This window comes from Scheffersomyces spartinae, assembly GCF_019049425.1.
Source record: "Scheffersomyces spartinae strain ARV_011 chromosome Unknown scaffold_3, whole genome shotgun sequence".
NCBI classification, from domain to species: Eukaryota; Fungi; Ascomycota; class Pichiomycetes; order Serinales; family Debaryomycetaceae; genus Lizanozyma; species Lizanozyma spartinae.
This window is the reverse complement of record NW_025065050.1, coordinates 156,504-179,379: the sequence shown is the minus strand read 5'-3', so window position 1 is coordinate 179,379 and position 22,876 is coordinate 156,504. Positions and strand designations below refer to the sequence as shown.

At 37.1% G+C, this 22,876-nt stretch overlaps 11 protein-coding genes across 11 annotated transcripts; 4 read left to right on the top strand and 7 right to left on the bottom strand.

Moving 5' to 3' along the window:
* Positions 1 to 577: 577 nt before the first annotated feature.
* KQ657_003224 (uncharacterized protein) lies at positions 578 to 2,005 on the top strand (the record flags this gene model as incomplete). The annotated part of the gene is made up of 1 exon (XM_043193955.1): positions 578 to 2,005. One exon carries the CDS (start codon positions 578 to 580, stop codon positions 2,003 to 2,005), a length of 1,428 nt encoding a protein of 475 aa, XP_043051007.1.
* A 163-nt stretch (positions 2,006 to 2,168) lies between these two features.
* Positions 2,169 to 3,416, bottom strand: KQ657_003223 (Zn(2+) transporter; the record flags this gene model as incomplete). Its single annotated transcript, XM_043193954.1, has 1 exon — positions 2,169 to 3,416. One exon carries the CDS (start codon positions 3,414 to 3,416, stop codon positions 2,169 to 2,171), a length of 1,248 nt encoding a protein of 415 aa, XP_043051006.1.
* A 1,356-nt stretch (positions 3,417 to 4,772) lies between these two features.
* KQ657_003222 (uncharacterized protein) lies at positions 4,773 to 5,957 on the bottom strand (the record flags this gene model as incomplete). The annotated part of the gene is made up of 1 exon (XM_043193953.1): positions 4,773 to 5,957. One exon carries the CDS (start codon positions 5,955 to 5,957, stop codon positions 4,773 to 4,775), a length of 1,185 nt encoding a protein of 394 aa, XP_043051005.1.
* Positions 5,958 to 6,492: 535 nt separating this feature from the next.
* On the bottom strand, positions 6,493 to 8,085 carry KQ657_003221 (Zn(2+) transporter; the record flags this gene model as incomplete). The annotated part of the gene is made up of 1 exon (XM_043193952.1): positions 6,493 to 8,085. The coding sequence occupies one exon, from the start codon at positions 8,083 to 8,085 to the stop codon at positions 6,493 to 6,495; it is 1,593 nt and encodes a 530-aa protein (XP_043051004.1).
* Positions 8,086 to 8,340: 255 nt separating this feature from the next.
* Positions 8,341 to 9,732, bottom strand: KQ657_003220 (uncharacterized protein; the record flags this gene model as incomplete). The annotated part of the gene is made up of 1 exon (XM_043193951.1): positions 8,341 to 9,732. The coding sequence occupies one exon, from the start codon at positions 9,730 to 9,732 to the stop codon at positions 8,341 to 8,343; it is 1,392 nt and encodes a 463-aa protein (XP_043051003.1).
* A 615-nt stretch (positions 9,733 to 10,347) lies between these two features.
* Positions 10,348 to 11,367, bottom strand: SAM37 (SAM complex subunit; the record flags this gene model as incomplete). Its single annotated transcript, XM_043193950.1, has 1 exon — positions 10,348 to 11,367. The coding sequence occupies one exon, from the start codon at positions 11,365 to 11,367 to the stop codon at positions 10,348 to 10,350; it is 1,020 nt and encodes a 339-aa protein (XP_043051002.1).
* Positions 11,368 to 11,605: 238 nt separating this feature from the next.
* On the top strand, positions 11,606 to 13,867 carry RNA14 (cleavage polyadenylation factor subunit; the record flags this gene model as incomplete). Its single annotated transcript, XM_043193949.1, has 1 exon — positions 11,606 to 13,867. One exon carries the CDS (start codon positions 11,606 to 11,608, stop codon positions 13,865 to 13,867), a length of 2,262 nt encoding a protein of 753 aa, XP_043051001.1.
* Positions 13,868 to 14,029: 162 nt separating this feature from the next.
* Positions 14,030 to 15,280, top strand: KQ657_003217 (uncharacterized protein; the record flags this gene model as incomplete). The annotated part of the gene is made up of 1 exon (XM_043193948.1): positions 14,030 to 15,280. The coding sequence occupies one exon, from the start codon at positions 14,030 to 14,032 to the stop codon at positions 15,278 to 15,280; it is 1,251 nt and encodes a 416-aa protein (XP_043051000.1).
* Positions 15,281 to 15,353: 73 nt separating this feature from the next.
* Positions 15,354 to 16,430, bottom strand: MTF1 (RNA polymerase specificity factor; the record flags this gene model as incomplete). The annotated part of the gene is made up of 1 exon (XM_043193947.1): positions 15,354 to 16,430. One exon carries the CDS (start codon positions 16,428 to 16,430, stop codon positions 15,354 to 15,356), a length of 1,077 nt encoding a protein of 358 aa, XP_043050999.1.
* Positions 16,431 to 16,567: 137 nt separating this feature from the next.
* Positions 16,568 to 17,080, top strand: KQ657_003215 (uncharacterized protein; the record flags this gene model as incomplete). The annotated part of the gene is made up of 1 exon (XM_043193946.1): positions 16,568 to 17,080. One exon carries the CDS (start codon positions 16,568 to 16,570, stop codon positions 17,078 to 17,080), a length of 513 nt encoding a protein of 170 aa, XP_043050998.1.
* Positions 17,081 to 17,123: 43 nt separating this feature from the next.
* SNF2 (SWI/SNF catalytic subunit) lies at positions 17,124 to 22,857 on the bottom strand (the record flags this gene model as incomplete). The annotated part of the gene is made up of 2 exons (XM_043193945.1): positions 17,124 to 22,286; positions 22,840 to 22,857. 2 exons carry the CDS (start codon positions 22,855 to 22,857, stop codon positions 17,124 to 17,126), a joined length of 5,181 nt encoding a protein of 1,726 aa, XP_043050997.1.
* Between the last annotated feature and the right edge of the window lie 19 nt (positions 22,858 to 22,876).

The following is a 22,876-nucleotide window of genomic DNA, read 5'->3' as shown; positions in this document are numbered from 1 at the left end:
TCTTATTATTGCAGTAGCATCCAGCTTAACTACAAGTTAGTTTCGTTCAAACGGTTGACAATCTATATAGTCGTCAATGGTTACGAGATTCGTAATCACCTTGTCCCACTAGTCGTGTACATATGAACTTTATTGCCTTATACTGCAAAAACACTAGAGACTTTTGCGGCACAAATAACGCTGTACCTTGATATTGGGCGGTAATCGACTTTAAAAATACCCTCTAAAACATTAAGACAACCCGTTTCACATATTCTGACTTTATTATGTTACCGGAATCCCCTCAGTGGATAATGTTTGGCTAGCTAATTTATGCAAGGGAAACAATCGCCTATTGATCGTGGGATTACCTTATTATTTTGAAGACAGACGATCAAAAAACTTTCCACTTCATGTAAGATCTGGTATGCACTAGTGCCTTGTACTTCGTTTATAACTTCAAGGGTTCAGAGTTACTACTATTGCCGTTTGTACATAAATATATATATGCACTAAGTATCATGTAAATAAATATAAACATATATACATATTTCTAAAATAGTTCCTTAGAAAATCTATACATCCATAACTACTTTTTATGCTACGAAGCGCTGGTATGGAGTTCAAGGGCCCTACATACCCCCCTCTAAAGCTATCTATTACTTCGTTTGATGCTTATACATTGGCAAGACTATGGGACAATTTAGGACTTATAGAAGAAAATAAAGAGCATTTTATCAATGATAATTTTGAACTTTTGGAGTTGACTATTGTCAGCTCTATCTTTGAAGAAATAACTTCCAATAAAGCTTATAGCTATGAAGGAACTTTCATACCTACCATACAATTACTCACCATCATTGTTTATAACTTGGATAGGAAAGAATCCCTTCCTTATGATTTGATTCGAAGAGTGGCCTTAATTAACTCAAGGGTATTCAATTTAACTAGAACGGATTACCGATTGCTTGGAGATGCACTTTTCAAATGTATATTTGAGTTGGGGATTAAACGTCACTCATTATCCAGGACTAAAGATTTTGCTCCCGCTTCGTCTGTTCCTTCATCAAGCCCTTCGTCTCGTAACGTTTCCCTTTCTTTAGCCAATGCTAGTTCGTTTCGCAGTCCTGATTCAGTATATTCTAATCCAAGAGATATCACGGGTCAGGCATTCACAGCAGATTCCATTTCAATATCTTCATTCAAAAGCAATTATACTTCTGCCGTGACATCATGCAAACCAAGCACAGTGACTAAGACAACCAGTATTCTGTCCTTACCAGACGAGAATGAATATGATGCCAATGTTAAAAATAGTCACCGCTACTACTGTGAGAATGATATGGACACAACAGCATATGGCGACGATGAAGACGATTATGATCACCAAGATGACAACGACGATGAAAATGACGATGACGATGAAGACATATATTCACTTTCCTCGGTATCAGTCATGTCGGAAAGGACACAATTTACAGACCCAATTGACCGTTCACCAAGAGGCCAGCAGGTATTTTGTCGCTTTTATGCTGCTATAGCATCGTATCTCTTTGACATGGACAAATACGATCCCATATTGGAATTCAATGAAAGAAGAGACTCTTTCGACACTATTAGCTCAGATACGGAGTTACATACGCTTAGTCAAACTTCAGATGACTCATATTGGCAACATGGACCATTTGTACATTTAAATGGCACAGCAACGGCGACTACTGAGTTACCACTTACATCTCAAGAGGTCAAGAAGTTTGCAGAGTCACATCCAGTGATATCTCTGGATAGCTCTGAAGATGAAGATGAAGATGAGTTTGATTTTATCAGCATCTTCAACGGAGGACCGCTGGAGAGGAAGGCGACAAAAGTGAACACTGTTACCACCACTACCACTACTGATTCATCGTCATCTAAACGACAGCTGAAATTCTTTGGCAAGAAACATCGAGAGTCCTTGGGAACAGTATTAACTAAAGTAAGCTCTAGAGCCAGTGGAGCAGGGAAAGATGATTGCACTATTGTATAAAAGGGTTTTGGTTTTAGAAAGGTATAATAATTATGTTTGTTAGGGTTGGCTATGGTGTTTGATATTTCTAGTGTTTATTATATGTACTTCAATTTTTTATGATTAATTAACTAATGAAATAATCTAAACAGTTTGATAATAGAGACACTGCGGTTCATTTATACTATTGTCTCAAACAAGCATCACTGCAGTTAGCAACTTCATCAAGTTGACAATGATCCTTCGTAATGGCTCCATAAGAGTCGAATTCAGCTTCTTCAACAATTTGCAGCTCACCAAATTCAGGTTGAATGGTCGCTGAATGAATTCCGTAACGATGCAATATTTCTCTAACCTGACCCACAGCACTTAAGAAATCAGTCTTTTTAATACAATCATCAGTGTTGGAAACTAATTCCAAATGTAAAGACGCAATAAGAATATCTTCATTCAAGTTCCACACATGGAAATCATGTAAGGACTTGATTGAATCCAAAGTGATAATTTCTTGAATAAGAGCTTCAGAATTCAAATATGGTGGAGATGCTTGTAACAAAATCTTTGCAGACTTCTTGCATAATGGTAATGCAGAAGAAAAGATAATAACAGTTATCACAAGAGAGATGATAGGATCAGTATAATATCTCCAGGAGTAATCAGTCTTCCAAATGAACAAAGCTGCACAAATAACACCAATATTACCCAAGGCATCACCCAAAACATGTAAAAAGACACCTTCCATATTCATAGACTTTTGCCTTTTAGGAGCGGCTGGAGAATGTTCATTTTCGTTAGAGTGTGGATGAGATTGATTAATTCCATTGCTCTTGGGCAATAAGCCGCTTCTTTCGTTGTAATTTTCAATGAAACGATCAGGCAAATAACTGGAGATATCAGAAGAAGACCCACTTTTAGCAGGAAATGAAGGCTTAGGGAATGTAGAAGATTGCACAGCAGATTCTTCATCGTGTTGGTTATCATGTGAATGGGAATGACCGGAACCACTACCACCATGAGAATGAGAATGACCGTGTTCATGGAATAAGACCAACCCAAGGAAGTTAGATGCCAAACCGGCGCAACCAACTGCAAGAATTAACTTCGGGTTAGAAATTACTTGAGGTTCAAAGAATCTTTGAATAGCTTCAATGATAATTGTGAAACACAAAGCTAAAAGAAAGACAGCATTGATTAAAGCGCCCAAGATTTCAGCTCTTTGCCATCCATAAGTGTACTTTCCACATGCCTTTCTTGTTTCCTTCACTCTAACAGCCCAAAGAGCAATGATCAAGGAAATAATATCATTAAGCATATGGAAAGAATCAGCTACTAAAGCCAATGAATGGACACTATAACCAACTATGGCTTCCAAGAGGAAGAACGCCGTGTCCAACACTAAGAGTGAAATAATACGAATTTGTTTCCCACTCATTGTTAATGAACCTGACTTTAACAACCTTCTTACAACCTTAAGAGGGTAGGTACCAAAAATCTGTTTAAAATTGGAAAATTTTATTGATAAATGAAAAGTAGTTTGACTATTCTTTCAACGCCACGGTTAGAAGACCAAACACCCACTAAGGAACACCCAACTATGTTTGAAACCGCTTTATCACAGTAACGGCGCTTATTCCAGTTATGAAAATGGTTAGGAAAAAAAGAGACAACAACTCAGTTACCAAAACGAGTCTTCTGGTATCACTAGATGAGCTCTTTAACCACTAAGGTGTGTTCTTTAGACGTCAATGTTGGTTAGGCAAAAATTGTACTTAAAATCCTGGCTTAGTATGTTATTATTAATTAGGGTCGTGCAATGTGGACGGAACAACACACGAAAATGGATTACGTCTAGTAGATAAGTGCTTTAGATTTAATTGATAACCTATATATATCAGTAGAGAGTAATACATATACATGTATAAATATGTATGTAAATATACTCATATAATGTTTAAAGTTCAATATAGTAATAATGGAGCTTCGTAATAGTAGTAATAGTAGTAACTCATTCAGAGTCAGTTGAGATCGCATGTCATCGCACTACTGTCATTTATCCACATTGTAGGCTTCAACAATGGCTTATAATGGTAACAATAGAAATGATAATAATATCATAATAATTCGTTGGGAGTCAGTTGGTTCGATTCATTTTGCATGTCGCATAGATGAATTACTAGTCAGAGGACTTTCTGGTCCGATCAGTATACGTTTGTCATTGCAACGTTTGTCATTGTAAAGTTATGATAATAACACTGAAAATAGAATGATTTCCAGCTCATTCTGAAAATTCAAAAGGCACACTGTACCGCTCAAATGTCAAGCTGACTGGAAGGCAATATACATCTCGTATAGGATGGTTATTTGCATAGCAAGTCTGACTTGTTGTTTGTGGTATGAATAAATCTGGATAGCATAAAAGCAATTCTTTTTTAGTAAAAGAATCGTTCAGCTTTAGCAAAGGTTTCTCTCAAAATGTTAATGCAAAAGTCAAGATCAAATGTTAAGAACGCCCATTGGTTCAAATATTATCAATGTCCAACCAAATTAAATGAAATAAAAACAAATATCCTACCATCTCAAATAAACCATCAACAAATCTTTGTAATTCTTTCATAGAATTAACAATAAAACAAAAAGTAAAAAAATAAACAAAATAAGCAAAACAACAATTGTAACACAGTAGTTATCATAAGAAATAGAAACTATAATAAATACAAAGAAAAAGGGTGTGTATCAATGGAATCATCTTCACCAAACTCTATAAGTAAATGAGATAACAAAGGTCATCTTATTTTTTTGATGAATCAATTAACTCATTGAAGCTAATCTTATGTCCCTGTTGCAAAGGACGACCTCCTGTTGGAGGAGAAACTCCCGGTTGAAAGTGACTAGTAAAAACTTGTTGGGGAATTGGTTGTTCCGGGGGGATTTGACCCGGGGTAACATGTTGCAGTTGCATCTGCGATTGGTTCATGACTGGACCAGAAGGTGGTTGTCCCATCATAAAAGGGTATTGAATGTATCCTTGAGGTGTAACCTGATATGAAAACCCTTGTTGAATATAAGGTGCAAGGGGTGGTGGTGGTGGATGAACCAGCATCATCACCTGGGGTTGTTGTTGGCGACCTGCTTGAACAGGAACCATAGGAAACCCGCTTCCTAATGGATAAGCAGCAGCTGGGTATCTTAGAGGAGCAGTTCCACCTTGGGTAGGAATAGAACCTCCAGAAGCAAGAATAGTCGAAACTCCAGCTGGAGATGATTCATTAATCGAATTGGCCGTAGGTTGCTTAGGCAGAGTCTTAAACGAAGGTTTAGGTAATGCCAAAGCTGAAGGTGAAGAATGAAATGACGCTCCAGCGTATGACTCTTCAGAAACTGAAGCTGATAACGATGTCAGGGCCGATGACTTCTTCTTGTCTTTGGAGGACAGTTTCTTACTAGAAATAAAAGTATCTGTTGAGTTGTTACCAAAGTCAACTTTGGTACCATTTGGTAATAAACGTTCGGGTTGATCTCTATCCTTATTGTTTCTTGTCTTATATGACAGTTTATCCTTTTCTAAACCATTTCCAAAATCGGGTTTCTCACCGTTTGGTAAGCAAGCAGTAGGCAAATTCCTTTCCCTTTTCCCTTTCATCCTGTTGCTTATAGTACCGAAATCTGGTTTCTCACCATTTGGTAATACACTGGTGTTGTCGGACTTCTTCTTCTTAAGATTCTCCTTCTTATCCTCGTTAAAGAACTGGGGCTTACTTCCATCAGGCAAACAATATCGGGTGGCATTTGCATTTGAAATACTCTTTTTACTTGAGCTCTTTTCAGAATTGTTATTGATCTTCTTATTTGGTTTCTTACCAGAGACTAGTTCTTCGCCATTGGGTAAAACCTCCGCAGTTTTGTTGACAACAGGACGCAGCTTTATTGCTTTCTTGGGTGTCTGATGTATGGGTCTAGGAAGTTCATGTGCCATCATCATTTATAGGAGTTAAATATAGATATTTATGTAAAAGTGTTTGATAAAATATTGATGCTATATTATCATATAACAGCAGTAATAATGGAGGTCTTAATAATAATAATAATGGTGGTACTAATTATAATAATGGTGGTACTAATAATAATGGTAGTACTTATAATAATGATAGTAGTACTAATATAGGAGTAGTAATATTATTATTCAACTTTGGTGGCCTCTGTTAAACGCTTTTTTATTATATAATCGTAGTCTTATCACTAACGATAATTAACTCTGACCGCTATAAATTTTGCCATGGAGGGTCGTTCCCTCAAAAAAAATTATTAGATAATTTGTTGACAATCTTAGTGTGTAAACCGACTTGCGGCAATCATCAAAAATTACTACCAGATCATTCCATTTGTGTATACACAACTTTAGATGTTATATGCATTCACCAAGATCTATGTCAACTGAAGGTCACCACAACCAACGGCCTACGATAGCACTTATTATTTGCATATATTGATCATTACACACACATACACACTTAGTCTGCACCGAAAGCACTGGATATACCAATAGTAATTATACCTACTAAAGCCCAAGTCATGGTAAATGCCAGATTTCCTCCAAAAGATACTGCTGCTCCATACATGGAAAGAGCAATAACCGTCAAGAACCCACTCGTAATGGCTAATGTAGTTCCAAAAACAAGGTTAAGTTTAGAGAAATCAATGCTACTATTGGCTCTAAGGAAAAGTAAGCCAATAAATGCCCCCAATGGCTGAGATAATGCTCCTAAAACTCCACTAATGGTAGCAGCTTTAACTTTGGCTGTGAATCGTGAACTATTTGCTTCAAAGGCATAATATAGTGGCATAGACATAGCAAACCCTTCAGTAAAATTATGAAATGCTAAACTTAAGAATATAACAATTCCAAGTTCAGGATTAGTTTTCGAAGTAATGTACGTGACAAACCCTTCTGGCAACTTATGTAAAGTAATAGCAAAAACTGTTTGTATCCCAATAGAAAATAATTTGGAGAAGGGTGAAGTAGTATGATGATGATGGCTATTTTCATGAGCTTCCATACTCCCAGACTCTAAATGATTATGATTATGACCATGATTATGATGAACATGATCTGAATTATGCGAATGATACGGGTGAATTATGAATTCTTGTTCAGGGGCAGGCAGTACCACATCATATCCGTCTGTAAGCGGCTTGGAATCAGCCCTAGATATATGACACACACAAGTATGATGATGAGGATTGTGTTCATCAGAGATTATGGAATCATTATGAATCAGATTTGAACCTTGTAGTAATGGGATCTCGCAGAAATGAAGCTTCCCTTTGCAACTACCCAATAAACATACTTCGGGTGAAGAATAACCTCTACATTCACCTAAAGGATGCTCTTCATCTCCAGTGGTATGAGTAAGGATATCTATGATTGATTTTTTGGACCGAGGAACTCGATTAATACTTTCCGCCGACCCTAAAAGTGGAGTTTGCTCTGTAGCATCTTCAGCTCTATCCGAAGAATCATTTGAGTTAGCGTTCTTTCCAGAAACCTTTTGATGGATAGCATCGTAGCTTTCGCTTGAAGTTGAATTGCGATGGGAGAATGTGTTATCATCGTTTACATCTGGATTTTCTTCTGCTGTATGGCTATGGCTATGACCATAATTTTGATGTGGATCTTCGCCACCATCATGAGAACAATGAACTACTGATTCACTAGTAATCAAATGTAATATAGCATTGAAAGATACAGAGATAAGTACCCCTATAGCATAACACGCAGTAAGATACAAGTTCATTTTCTGTTCTCCATTTATTTGGTCTGGCTGAATATCAGGAGTAGTAGGATTCTTTGATATTTTGAAATATTCCATGGCTTCAGGAAGTAGCTTATAAAGCGATGTGAATAATAAGCAACCACTACTGAACGACATGGTCCCGTTCAATAAGCTGTAGTTCTCCTTAATCTCAAAGGGGTATCTTCTAGTGATAAACAGAGGCATCAATAGATGATAAAGATCATCTAAAAAGAGAACCAAAGTTCCCAAGATACAAAGGATAGAGTTTAAGGAGATAAGACCCCATGCTTGCGAAAGTTCACTGATCATCTTTCACTTATGGATTGACAAACCCTTCAACAGATAAACGTGTATGAATCACTTAGTCACTCACTCAAATAAGAAGAAGCTCTATCTGTGTTGACATGAACTTTTCCTTAAGTTTATTTGATTTGAAATTTCATGGGTTTAACTTTGCCGAGTCCTCGTGCACAAAAAACCCTGATGGTTATATTGATTCTTACTGCGAAAAATGTTGCTTTTGATAATATAATTCTAAATACTTTACTATGATTCCTTATGTTGTTAATCATTTTTGACCACATCTGATTTGTATTGTGGTAAGGCACTGGAACCTGGGTGTTTTTGATAGTTCAAATGAAGCATTTTATGTGTGGTTTTGGAACCAGCAGCTCTCTTCCGTTTGGACCGTAAAAATGAAAGATCAAGATCTCTGTTGTTGAATTGAACAAATAAATACATGGCAAGTGCTATCACACAAACAATTGTGGGTAATAACATCATAACATAATACTTTTCAAAATGATCTTCGTCATCTTCAATCTCAACACCTTCAGCTCTCCATTTCTTTTCTAGAGCCTTTAAGTCTTCCATATGTCCCTTACCAACATGTGCTTTCTTAGCCATTTGAACAACGAAAAAGTTTTCGTAATGGTTATGCTCATCATCTTCAACGTTATCTGGTTGGATAGAAACCAATACCTTTCTATAAAAATCAGTAGATTTACTCATCCATTCTTCATCAATATAAATATGATGGAACCCCTTCACATTATCAATCCATTCTGAAGAATAAAACGAGTCACCTTGGATCCGACCACCTTGTTCAATTACCTTGGAACGCTTTGCAAGTTCAATAGTAAAATCCGAATTATCGTCATTCTCAAATGAATCTTCTCTTTTCAAAACCCTATTCTTTGCCTTTTCTTTAACAAAGTTTAAATGAAGTCTAACCTTCTTAACATCATCAGAAAAGTATTTAGAATACCACAGAACAAAATATTCCTTACCAGAAACCCAACGTTGGTTATCGTGAGGGAAACAAAAGGGTTCAGATAAAACATTCTTAGCTGCACCCTTCTTATAATAAAGCTTAGGAGTACATCTAATCAATGGATTCAACTCATGATATGTAGGATCTTCATCAATGTACTGGATCTCACTGAAATCCTCTTCTTTATTTGAATCGTCTTGTTTGATGTCTTCCTTCTTGTGAGTAATTGTTGTAGGAGTAGCAAAATAAGTTCCATAAGTTGGATACCCATTTTTAATGACTCCACCATTATTCTTAGGTTTAATGGTCTTAGGACTACCATCCTTTTTCAATGATACCCAAGGTTCCAATCCATTGGTGGTTTTAGGAGGTTTAGCATCAAAAGTCACTCCCGCGATTACCGTTGGAGTAACAACAACTTTTATAGTTTCAGAAATGGTTCTAACCCAAGGCGTAGGAGTTTCTTCCGTATTGGAGATGCCAGCTTCTCTGTTAGCCTGTTCCTCTTGTTGTTTGGCATATTCCTTGTTGATTATGACATCCTTCTGTTTTCTCTTCTCGAGACTATTGACTGCTGCCATGGGTGTTACAGTCGGTTCCTTTTGTTCTGTTACAAGAACAGTAGAAGCAGAAACAGATTGTAAAGCCAACGCAATGGCCACAAGACACTTCGTCAACAACATCTTGTATATATGCAAGTAGCTTGACTCCAGTGGTTCGTCCTTTCGTTCGAGATGAACCCAACACAAAAGATGCTATGGTTTGATGGGAGGAGTACGCCGGTGAATTTTGATTATGTACTCCAGAGATCAATTTTATTTCATTGTGGTGCGCGATTTGTTGCATACATAGCCATACAATAAGAAGGAAGAGCCCATGGGAAGCCAATGAGTGACTGGCATTTTGACCCCATTACATCGCTTCTACATTAAATAAATGTATAATACTATATATGTGGGTTCGCTTAAGGTGACAGGAAAGTACTTACAACTCTATAGGAGCTTATAAGATGCCACAACAAGTATGAACCAAGAGTTCCATATATGGCAAGTGAAAAAATTCCATCATTAAATACATGTGTCAAGTATAGAATGAAACTATGCTAATTTGCCAATAATAACCACACAAACAAATGTGACTACAATAATAAAAGACTTATATAATGATGTTTATTACTTATTAATGGTTGATAAAAGAAAACAATTACACTCAATATAATTGTACTGAAAATTTTCCTTCTAATCAGCTCAATGAATAATTTCTCAACTGTGTCCGGGTAACACGCCATGGAAATAAACTTAATAGGTTAACTTATTGAATTGATATAGGATTTCATTCCAAAGTGAAGGGCTCTCACTGGAACTTGGTTGTGTAAAGGTGCTAAATTCCATATTCTTTTGGAAATCTTGTATTGGTACTTTAACAGAATCCAAAATATGTTTCTTTTGAGTGCTCAAGTATTGGAAAAGAAATCTGTTTGGAAGCCCGTCATATGTAAGAGCATACATATAGGCAAGGAATAGGAGCTCAGATGGGGTTATACGCTCTGAGGTACCAAATTTAAATTCATTTTTCTCGGATAAGATTGTCAATTGACCCAAGTACTTCCCTAAAAGATTCATGCATTTTATTGATGTTCTTGTTTCCTTTAATAAGGCCTTCTTCTTCGATTTCTGAATCAATTGTGCTTCGTGCAAGGAACTTATGGGCTTCTGTTCCTTTCCGTCATCATGATCATAATCTTCTTCTTCTTCATCATTATCTTGCGAAGAATTAATATACTCTGTATCTGGTATGATCTCATCTGAGGTTTTGGCAAGTCCCAAGAATCCTAAGAATCCCAGGCTCTTAGATCCAAGTCCAAAAAGTTGAGCTTGTTCCAACGCCTCAGTATGAAGTTTGGAAGGTTGGTTATATATCATTGGGAATGGCAAAAATTTGGGGTATAGTTTTCTTGTATAAATTTCATAATTCTTTGTATCCCCATACAAATTATACTTATTAAGAGCATCAAAGCGTGTTTGAAGAAAATGCATCAATGTAAAATCTAAAACTTGATCTTCTGCCTTTATAATTTTCCCTTTCAAGTTATCACCTTTAAGTAAATAATTTGCTATATCTTCATAACCATTGAGCTTACCATCATCTTTTGTTATAAGAACTGGGAGTTTACCAATGTCTGAAATGTTAGTGTTATTTGAAGTTACTATCTGGAACTCCGTGGAATCCAACACTTGGCATATTAACCACGCTGAAGCAATGCATTCTGGACTAATGACAGAGGGCTCTATCCCCTGGCCCCATATATGTAATTTCATGGGCTCGAAGTGCTTCAATTTAGTGATACTAATGTAAGCAGGTGTGTTAGGTAGGTCTTTTCAGGCGCATTATACAATTAGTGAGGAACTCGTATGTCACGTGATAGCGATGATTTTTTCGGTACCCAAATGGAAGTCAAATTGAACCATCACTTGGATATGTCCACCAATATATATCCGTTTTTCATCTTAAACTAGATCCATCCATCCATCCATCCATCTATCCATCTATCTGTTCATGTCGTCATCTGCTAGCGACAAGTTGAAATCACTAGATGTCATAGGACAGCTAGAAGAAGAGCTTGAAGAGGAGCCTTTGGACTATGCGAAATGGCAAAAGTTGATCAAATTGGTTGTATCCAAAGACAAGGAGAGTCAAGTTGAGCAAGTATTCAAGAAATATTTGGCCATATTCAAGTATGATGGTAAACAATGGTGTAACTTGATTGAATATCAATTGAACAGAAGTCAATTTGATAAGGTGGAAAAGCTATTCTTGATGTGCTCACAAACATGCAAAACTGTTGAACTTTTTAGATTATATGTTAGTTATGTACGTCGTGTGAATGATGTGATAACTGGAGGTGAAAATGCCCGTGGGATTGTCATTCGAGCGTTTGATGTATCTATTGCAGAGGTTGGAATGGATTTGAACTCTGGTGATTTATGGAATGACTATTTAGATTTCTTAAAGAGTTGGACTCCTGGTACTGTCTGGGAAAAGCAACAAAAGACCGACCTTATTCGTAAAGTTTACAAGAAGTTTTTCTCTATTCCCACTAAGAATATTGAGACGGTATGGGCTCAATATTCTCGATGGGAAAATGAAACCAATGCTACTACTGCTGGGAGATTTATATCTGAAAATTCTGCAGATTATATGAACTCAAGATCGTGGAATACCGAATGGAACAACATAACAGGAAGACGATTAATTAGAGAAATTATCCCAGGAGATATTAATAATGAAGTTGTTCAACATCAACTTTCCTTATGGATGAGTTGGCTTGAATTTGAAAAGGGGAATCAATTGGAAATCAAAGATGATAAGATATTATCTCAACGAGTAGAATATGTCTACCAACAATGTACAATGTCATTACCATTTGTTCCTGAGGTGTGGTTTAAGTATAGCAATTATTTATTTCGCTTAAATGAAGATGCAACTTCAAGTAAATGTATCGACATAATTAGAGATGGCTTAGTATTAAGTCCCAGGAGTTTGTTGTTAACATTTCAATTAGGTGAATTACTTGAGAATAATATTGGTGATTCAAGTAATAATAATAATAATAATAAAGAAAAGGAGACTATAATTAGTGGGAATGAAACTGAAGATAGTTTCAATGAAATAAAGAACGTATATACAGATTTGGTTCAACGTCTAAATCAAAAGTTGGATCGTTTGAATCAATCTATTGATACTATCAAGGGCACAAGGAGTACCTTAGAAACCAACAACAATATTGGTTCACTTGATGACTCAGAAACACCTCAACAGCAAACTGTATCACAATATTCTCAAAGTCAAACGCAAGAACTTGATAAACTAGAAACCCAAGCTCAAGACATCATCAAATCGAAAACATTAGTTTATATTAAGCTAATGTTGGCATCCAAAAGAATACAAGAATTAAATAAATGGCGTATGATATTCAAAGAGGCTAGACAAGATACTACTGTTGGACATGAATTATATGTTCAATCTGCATTATTGGAACATTATTCTGGTAATAAGAGAACCGCGCAAAAGGTTTTTGAGCTTGGTTTAAGACTTTTTGGTACTAATGGAGATTTCTTATTACAAAATTTGAAGTATTTAATTTCTCATTGTGATGTTGATAATATCAGAAACCTTGTACAAACTTCAGATACCAATATTCTGAAAGAAATCAGTTTACTTAACGAGGAAAGAGATAAACCTTCGCTTAATGAATATGAGAAGGGGAAAATAACTAGGAAAATTGAACTTTTAAAAACTCAACTTCGGAAAATCTTCAAGTGCTATATAGATTATGCCTTTTCATATCTTTCTCTTGATTTGGCGAAAACTCTTATTTCCAAATATGAAACTCTTTTCCCCGAAGATGATGCCATAGATTTATTTACTAATCGGTATCTTCTTGGACTGAGAGACTTAATTAAAGAAATGGACCTTGGGGTACGAGAAAGAGAGAACGATGAATATGAAGATGACGATGATGATAAACGCCCTAAAAAGAAGCAAAGATCTAATAAAGGCTCAAATGGTGGTAATACTAATAATATCATGAGTAACGTTAATTTGGGGGGACACCAAGGGTTCTCATCAAATGGTAATGGTAGTACTACGTATGATGATCATATTGATGACGTGGAACAGTACAACCCTATAGGAAAGAATATAACCAATTTACTTCGTATTTTACCCAATGCTTCTTATTTTGGTTCTAAAAATGATTATACTTTTGATAGCACCAAATTGGTTGAGTTATTCTCCAATTTACCTGATCGTGATTAACGTCCCCGTACAGCAACAGAACTTTTTGGCTGCGAAAAATAAACATATAAATACTCACATTCGTATAGAAAATATACAATGGTTATGGGCGTCAATTAAATAAATAATTAGTTAAATGAATAAATAAATAAATAAATAAATAAATAAATAAATACATTAATGATGGACGTTGATTCAGATGATAAAAGAGATCTTGAACCAACACCAACATTAAGTGAGGTTGTTCATTTCCAAATGTCTCAGGTGTTGACCGTGATATTGCTAGTATTAGTGAGTTCAATTGCAAACTATGGATACTTGAATACTTTGAAACATGAATTCCCCTCTATTGATATTTTGCCAGTATTGGTTAATCAAAATGATGATCGGGTGGTTCTTAACACCAAATTGAAGAACCAATTAGAACTGTTCTTTCTAAACGAAGAACAAGCCTTACGTGAGAATCTCCCTCTGTTAACTTTAACAATTGTCCCCACAATTGAATGGTCTCCTGATAAGATCCTGGTCGTATACCAAGAAGCAACGAAGAACGTCATTCTGAAACAGTTAATCCACTCCAATTCATCAATGGAATACTTTACCTTTTCCCGAGTCCTTGAAGAGGGAAGCATGTATCATTTCGCACCCTCCATTGAACCCAACGCTGCAGCATTCATCAATGAATACATATTCTCACTACTGCAATCCACAGAGATCCCAGAGTCCTTGAAGGGACTTGGGAGCTGGCCCAAATACATTTACATTGTTAAAATTTGTTTCCTAGGGATTCAAATAAGTGAATGGATGTTGATTATTTCTACTATGATTTCATATGTTATTCATTATCATCATAAGATGGTTTACTTAACCTTCTCTATGACTTTGATCTCATGTTTCACATTAATGGTCTTTGTATTGACCCTTATCATCACTGCTTCCTTACACAATGAGCCTGTATTTATTGAATATAATCTCCTTCAATATCTCGTTGGTGTGTTGGAACTTGTAATAGGAGGAACTGTTATGACGCTATGCTACGTGAAATCCAGAATGGTTTACACATTCTATCGGAACAAAGTCAATGGGAGGGGTGTCTATGACGAAGAGGATAAACAAGTTAACGAGGAGAAGTTGGCGTTATCTGTACTCCCCGTAGCCAGTCCTTCGAGTAGCAAATATTCAGACTCTTTGGAGTGTAATATTTTGGAAACAGCACTAAATGTTGTTTCTAATTCCTCAGAGGGAAGTCCATCCAGAACTATGGCTACACCACTTACTCACCTGGTGCAAACTCTGAGACCTTTACCAACTCGTGGGAATAATGAAGTCTTCATACTGGTTAGATCCGCGCCTGTATTGGGAGGTGCTGCTCGAATAGGACCTGAAAACGAGAGGTCGATCAGAAGGAATACCTGGCAGCAAGAGATCCGATAAAATATATAGATTAGATCAACAAAGATATAGATCAATAGTTTATATATGTACACGAGTTTGTTACTACTTAATTCTATAATTCTCTGGTATCTTCAAGGGTAATCCCCATGGTTTCTTGCAATGTAGGTTTAAACGGCCAGGCGTTGAAGACATTGTAAATCTCCAAGTAATCTTCACCCGTCAATAGTTTAACTTGTTTTGTTCGCAAGTGAGCAGGAAGCTTGGGGCCCAATTGTTCTCGAGCACCGGGAGATATATATTCAAGCATATAGTCAACAGGCATGGTTGATTTATACATGAACAATTGAATGATGTATTCCAATAGAGCCATGTCTAGCTCTGGAATGTTCTTGGGTACGACTTCCACCAAGGCTACTTGCCCCCCACTTGGTATAACACTACTATTAGGTAGGATAAGAGGTTGATCTCTGATTAACACTCGAGGGTCATAAGACGCCCCTTGAGGTTTAGATCTATCTTTATGTTCTGTAATGGCAATTAACTTGGTATTTGTAAGGATCTCTAACTTGCAAGCAGATTTATTCCTTTTGGAGTAACCAGACATGGTGATGAACTTACTAGCAGATTCTTGAGGTATCAAAACAAGCATTCTTACTTTCCCATATTTATGAAGCCAATTCCTATAGTAGGAACACATGACCCATTGGGTGAAAAGAGATTCACCAAAGTTAGATGTGAGATTCCCCACTATAAGCAATTGATCATGAGGTTTATCAAATGATTGAAATGTGGGATTTATGATTTTCTCTTTAGTTAAATCATCATAAGTCGTCCAGGAATACCCACTTTTATTAACCACTTCAAAGTGTTCAGAATTGAACGATTTATTCTCTAAATGACTAATTCGTTCTTTCCACATAGCGGCACTATCTTTATTGCCCTCTATAAGTAGATGATGTTTAGGTTTGAGTTCATAGTTGATCATGCTTGAAAAGATCCCGTACCCGGGGAAGATGTCTATTATATCCATTGACGAAGATTCCGGGTATTTGGACTTGAGGTCTAGTTTATCTATGATCTTTTGAAGTATCACCGGTTGCATAACATTTTTGAATCCTTGGGTGAACTTAACAAGACCATATGAATTAAAATGGCTCAATAGTGCTGGATTTAGTGACCTAACAGACATAGTGGGTGTAACAGTAAAAGCTGTAGCAGCGTAATAGTATATAATCCACTCCAGTGTACTTGCCTTTTATATAAAGTCATCGCATTTTCTCAAATGTCAATGCGCTTTATCAATGCTCATTATCACCAACCACCACAATGTCCATCAACAGAGTAAACCTCAAGAACAAATATCAAGATCTTCTAGGAAGTGCAAACGCTCTTCCCTTTGATCTAGCAACGGGGGAAACCGTCAAGTTCTTCTCCAGAACGGATAGACAAAACTTGGGGATTAAACTGACAAAACAATCCTCTAGAGATATCTCCATAACAGCTTCGGATGGGTACATCTATTTAACTAACTTGAGACTCATATACATCACCAGATCAAAGGGAGATATCGATACTTTCCTGATGGATTTGGCTGTGGCTTCACAATTACAGTTTAGTCATGAATTGGTGTCTCCGTGGTTTGGGGCAAACTATTGGAAGTTTCTCTTTTATTCAGCCCAAGGTATAAGTGGTGGCTTTTTACCTAATAGTTGGTATGAGGGAAATATCAAGTTCAACGATGGCGGCGTGTTTGACTTTGTTCTGATCTTTAATACCGTCATCAACGACGCTATAAATAATCAACATGTTGATGAAGAGTTACCACAATACGTTCCATAGTATAGTCATTATGATATTACAATTATACATACTTATTCTATCATCAGGTGTTGTTCATGTCAAATGGTGTGTCAGAGTCTCCAAGTCCAGTGTACATGTCAAAGGGACTGTTTTCAATCAAATCAACTCCGGTTTCAATTCCGGTATCTATGCCACTATCAGGAACACCGGAGTCTAAGGCATTCAAATCGACTCCAGATTCTTCATCCCGGGATCCTCCTTTGAAGGTATCTGTATCTTCTTCCATATTGGTATCAACAGTTGGAGGTCCACTGCCTTCAATTTCCATATTATTCAGTACCACAACATCAATAGGCTTCTTAATGGCCAAGTTGCCCACTGCTGCTAAAGGCTTGAGATTATGTAATTGGTCAAACTCTTGGAAATCAAGAATCTTGTTCACTTCATCAATCCCTATGTCGAAACTGAGTTCCCGGAACTTGTCTAATGCAAGACTCTCAAGAACAGCAGCATCTCGATAAACTATGGATCCTTCTTCGTTATAGATTTTAGCATTGCTTGACATTAAATGTAAATCCTCCAAGAAATCCCTCATACTGGTGTAGCTCTTGTTATTTATTCTCTTCTTCAAAGTATCCAAGGCAATGGGATTCTTAATTAAAACATAATAGTCGGGATACATCTTTCTTGATGGCTTGATCAAAAACATATCACTCAATCTCCGCCCTTCATCATTTTCATAATCCATTACCAAACTGAAAATGGTGTTCATTTTGTCCTGTAAAAGCGTACGTTCTTCTGGCAGTAAAGGATCCACAGAGGGGACTGTTCTAGTCAAAAGACTCCTGCCCCGTTTACCACGTCCTCCTCCTCTAGGTGCTTTGGCCCTACCACGGGTACGAGAAACAATTGCACGACGTGTGACGCTACTACCGATAGTAGGAGTGGCTGATTTGGCTCTCTTCAAATCTTCTTCTCTTTCTTCACCAGCACGTTTAACCTGTTGAGATGCTTCATCAAGTGTATCATTGACATCGGGGGCTGATTCTGGAGCAGCAACAACATTTAAAACCTTCTTTGGTCTTCCGCGAGGTCTTCCTCTACCACGTTTGGGCTTGACATCTGGATCCTCAAAATTATCTTCACTAACATATCCATCAATTTGCTTTAACCATTGTTCTTCAGATAAATTATCATCATATGTAGTGACCTTCCTTTCTCTAGCACCTCTACCATAATCTGCAGAATTGACTTCATCCTTTTTGATAAACGTTTCTGGGTCCTTTTTGTAAACTTCGGGTAATTCATCTTCAGAGAATAATCTCGTGGAATATGGAGCTTTCTTCATGGCAGCTATTCTCTCTTCATCCATCTTTCTGAAAACAACGATTTCGTCATCATTTCTAGCAATAATTTGATTCATTTCATCATCATCTAACTCTTCATCATCTTCGTTGGAACCCTTTTGTCTCCTTTCTTCTTCCTTTTCAATCAAAGCCCTCAACATCGCTTCTTGTTCTTCTGAGGTGGACTTATTGTCAAATTTACCTGCCTGGATAACCTTACCATCAATATCAAGCTTAGCATGAGCACGTTCTAAAATCATTTCTTCAACAGAGTCATCAGTAATCAACCTTAAAATTCTAACCTCATTCTTTTGGCCAATACGATGTGCTCTATCCTGAGCTTGTAAATCTTGATGTGGATTCCAATCAGTGTCAAAAATAATAACAGTATCAGCAGTTTGAAGATTCAACCCCAAACCACCAGCTCTAGTTGACAAAAGGAAGCAGAAGATGTCTGAATTGGGTGCATTGAATAATTTCAACATATCATTTCTCTCATCGGACTTGGTACCACCATCTAATCTCATATATTTCATGCCACGCAATCTTAAGAAATCCTCCATAATATCCATAATTGTGGTCATCTGAAAGAACATTAATACTCTGTGTCCAGTTGCCTTGAACTTTGGTAAAATCTTTTCCAAAAGTTCCAATTTACCAGAAACTCTCCAGATATTATCATTTGTTTCCCTGTTAGGGTTAATAAGTGATTCCACTTCTTCATATGCAAATGGGTGATTACAAATCTTACGAAGTTGCATGATTTGATTGTTTGCATTCTTAATATGAGAAGGCCCACCAGTCTTCATGTCACCAGCAAATAACATGTTGTAATTAAGCATTTGTTGGTACAACTTGGATTGAAGGGCAGACATTTTACATTTGACAACCTTTTCAACTTTGTTGGGTAAGTCCTTTTCCACATCTTTCTTCAATCTTCTCAACAAGAATGGTCTCAAAACTTTATGCAATCTTCGGATAACCAATAAAGTTTCTTCTTCACTTAATTCAATCTTATCTTGTCCACCAGTATTAGCAAACGGGGTATTAAACCACTCATCAAATGACTTGACGGAATTGAAAATTTTGGGTAACACGAAATTCAACAATGCCCATAATTCTGGCAAATTATTTTGAAGTGGTGTACCAGTAAGAATCAATCTGTAATCACTATGGTAATGATGAGTCAAAGTCTCTGACAACTTTGAGTTCGCATTCTTCATACGATGACCTTCATCAATAATCATATGAACCCATCTAATTTTTGAAAGAAGTGCTTTATCTTTGATAACGTATTCATATGTTGTCAACAAAATTTGGAAATTACCACTTCTAATGTCTGCTTGTAATACTTTACGTTGATTTGGAGTTCCCTTGTAAGAAATCTTCTTCACTGAGGGGGCCCATTTCTCAAATTCCAAGTTCCAATTGGTTAATGTAGACAAAGGGACAATAACCAAAAATGGACCTGGAATTTTCTTCACTTCCACTAAATATGTCAATAAGGAAAGCGTTTGAATGGTCTTCCCCAATCCCATTTCATCTGCCAAAATACCGTTCAAATGATTATTAAACAAAGAGACCATCCATTGCAAACCCTTTATTTGATATTCCTTCAAAGTACCACCAATTAAAATAGATGGTTGTTTCGTAACTTCTTCCTGAATACGATGGGCAACACTGTAGTAATCCAATTTCTCTCTTGATTCCTCCGTGATCTCTTCATCACCGTCTGATCTTCCACTTTGAACAACCTTTGTATGAGTTTCCTTTTGTTGTGATTGAACAGCATGAGCCAATGAGTCCAAGAATTGATTTGTTTGCTTCAACAAATGTGTAATTCTAGTATCCTTAGTATGATCTAACAATTTCAAATATGCTTCTTCATCGTTCAGCTTCAAAGCTTGCAAACGTTGTTTGGCCATTTTCTCAATCTTCTTCTGCTCTTCTTTAGCTGTCTGGTTATGGAAACTACTGATTTTCGACGACAATCTATCTAATCTGTCAGACCTTGCATTCATCTTCGATATTTTCCTATCTCTGCATGACAATATACGATCTATTGTAATTCTGTGCTTTTGGTTCTGAGCTTGAATCAAGGTGTGAAGTTGATGCTTATAGACTTCATGAGTGGCGTTCACATTGTCAAGAGATAAAGTGCTGAATATAGCCAAAAAATTTGGATGGGAGTTTGGCAATAGAGAGCGACCAAACCAAAAGTGTGAAAGTAGCTTACCTCTAATTTCCTTTTGATAAGGCAAGAGTTTGAGTCTGGCTAATCTCAATGTAGCCTTCTCCTTTTCAATAGGATCTTCGTCACCAAGTCTCCTTATGGTCTCTTCTAATGCTTGGATTTCCTGGTGAATCTGTAATGTCATTAATACTTCTTTGTTGGTGTAAACATCGTCCATATCTATACCATTTGGTTGGACACTTGGGAAGTTGATTCTATTACCACTGCTGTAAATGGCGTTGTAAGGAATTTCTGGAGTATCCTGGTCACAAATTGTTGGAACTTCAAATGCATCCACATGAACATTTGGTTTGTTTACTGGCAAAAGGATGACATCATTTCTGTGTTCAGGAACCAATTCCTTAATGTTAACTGGGGGTTTAGGAGGAAGGAGAACAGGTTGAAACCCTTCCTTAGTACTTTCAACAGTTTCAGCAGGTCTATCACTAGGGGAGTGTGAGGGTTGCAGAGAACGATTAGACATTTGCACAGGTATTTGGCCCTGTTGAATTGGGTTTGCTTGTTGAACCGCAGTTATTGGAGTCAAGTTGTTGTTTTCATTTTGCTGTATTTGCTGAGAAAGACCCTGTGGGTAAGGTTGGGAAGAATTTCGGTTCATAGGTATATTTGTTGGTACTTTAGGAACTTGGGGACTTGGTTGCATAGGATGTTGTTGTTGCATACCAAATTGTTGCGATGATGGTTGTGGTTGTTGTTGTTGTCTATGCTGTGGTGGCTGCTGCTGTTGTTGTTGTTGTTGTTGTTGTTGTTGTTGTTGTTGTTGCTGTTGTTGGATTGGAACCTGTGGGGCGTTCAGGACTTGTGGAGGAGGTTGTTGACTGCCAAATGTGGGTATATAAGCACCGTTTGGAATGAATACACTTTGCTCATTTGTAATGAAGTCAGACATTTCTTGTGGTAACGCACTTCCAGTTGCTGGTCCCTTGTTTAATATATGTTTAAGTCCCTGAAGTTGAGCTTTAAATAATTGACCTTGTGCATCTGTAAATGGAGATTCACCACCCTTTGTTTGGCCCCTAGGGTTCTGTTGCATCAAATTCTGATTGGGCGTCTGATTAGAATAAGGACCCTTAAGAACAGGTGTATTTGAGCCATTGGTATTGGGGTTTGGCTTCGTCATCATGGGGTTTCTGGACGTGGTACCTTGAGAATCCATGCCATTAACTCCTCCAAATTGCATTTGTCTATTTGGATTCACTTGTCCAGGAGGAAGAGATCGACCGGGAGTTCCAATTGTATTCATTTGTTGACCTCCATTATCAGCTTGGAACGGCCTATTTTGAAATTGTTGTTGTTGTTGTTGTTGTTGTTGCTGCTGCTGCTGCTGCTGCTGAAGCTTACGTTGCATCTGTTGTTGGAACTGGTCCTGATTCGTTGGCCCTCTTCTCATCTGTTGATCGGCATCATGTTGCAGACCGTTAAACATTTGATTTCCATTACCTTGGCCAGGTCTCATGGCTCCCCCACCTTGATTGGGGTTCATACCGCGTTGTTGTTGTTGCTGTTGTGGCTGCTGCTGCTGCTGTTGTTGTTGTTGTTGTTGTTGTGATTGGAACTGTATATATTTAATCACTTTGGTCAACTGAGCAAACTCGGGCACATTGACTGCTTGGTCTCCATGTTCCTCCCGTAACTGCTGCCACCTCTGAACATATTTCTGTATCTCCTCCTTTTGAAATTGTCTATTCATCCTATACAGTAGACTGACTAAGTAAATGCTCTAATAAATTGAGCCCTTAATAACCCAAACTGGTTCTCGTAAATGGATCGGCTGCTAAAATAAATACCACAATCGTGACACGGTCAATCTTGTTATTTTCATTATGTTTTCTCTAGACTTTTGACCAGGGAACTTTTTTCCACGTAAATTGGTCGTGTGCAGGAGAACTTGGGGCCGTATAAAACAAGTTACACTAAAAAGAACAATACTTGGAAAAGTAAGCACGTATGTAGCTTGAGTTTACGACTATTAGTGGCTATCAAAGACTACCTATATAAACGTGCTCGGCTTGAACTGTATGAGTACGTATTTGTGTGCGAGTTCTCACTAGGTTGCAAACGTCTTCTTTCACTCAGGAATAAACTATTCTGATGTGAAAAATGAGTAGCATTGTCAAGTAAATGATATTCTTTCATAAGGGATAATTAGTAAAATATATAGTACCAAATCCCCCTACAAAAGTATCTCTCAAACACACGAATAATAAGTTGGCCATTTTGGTAAGTACTAGAAAG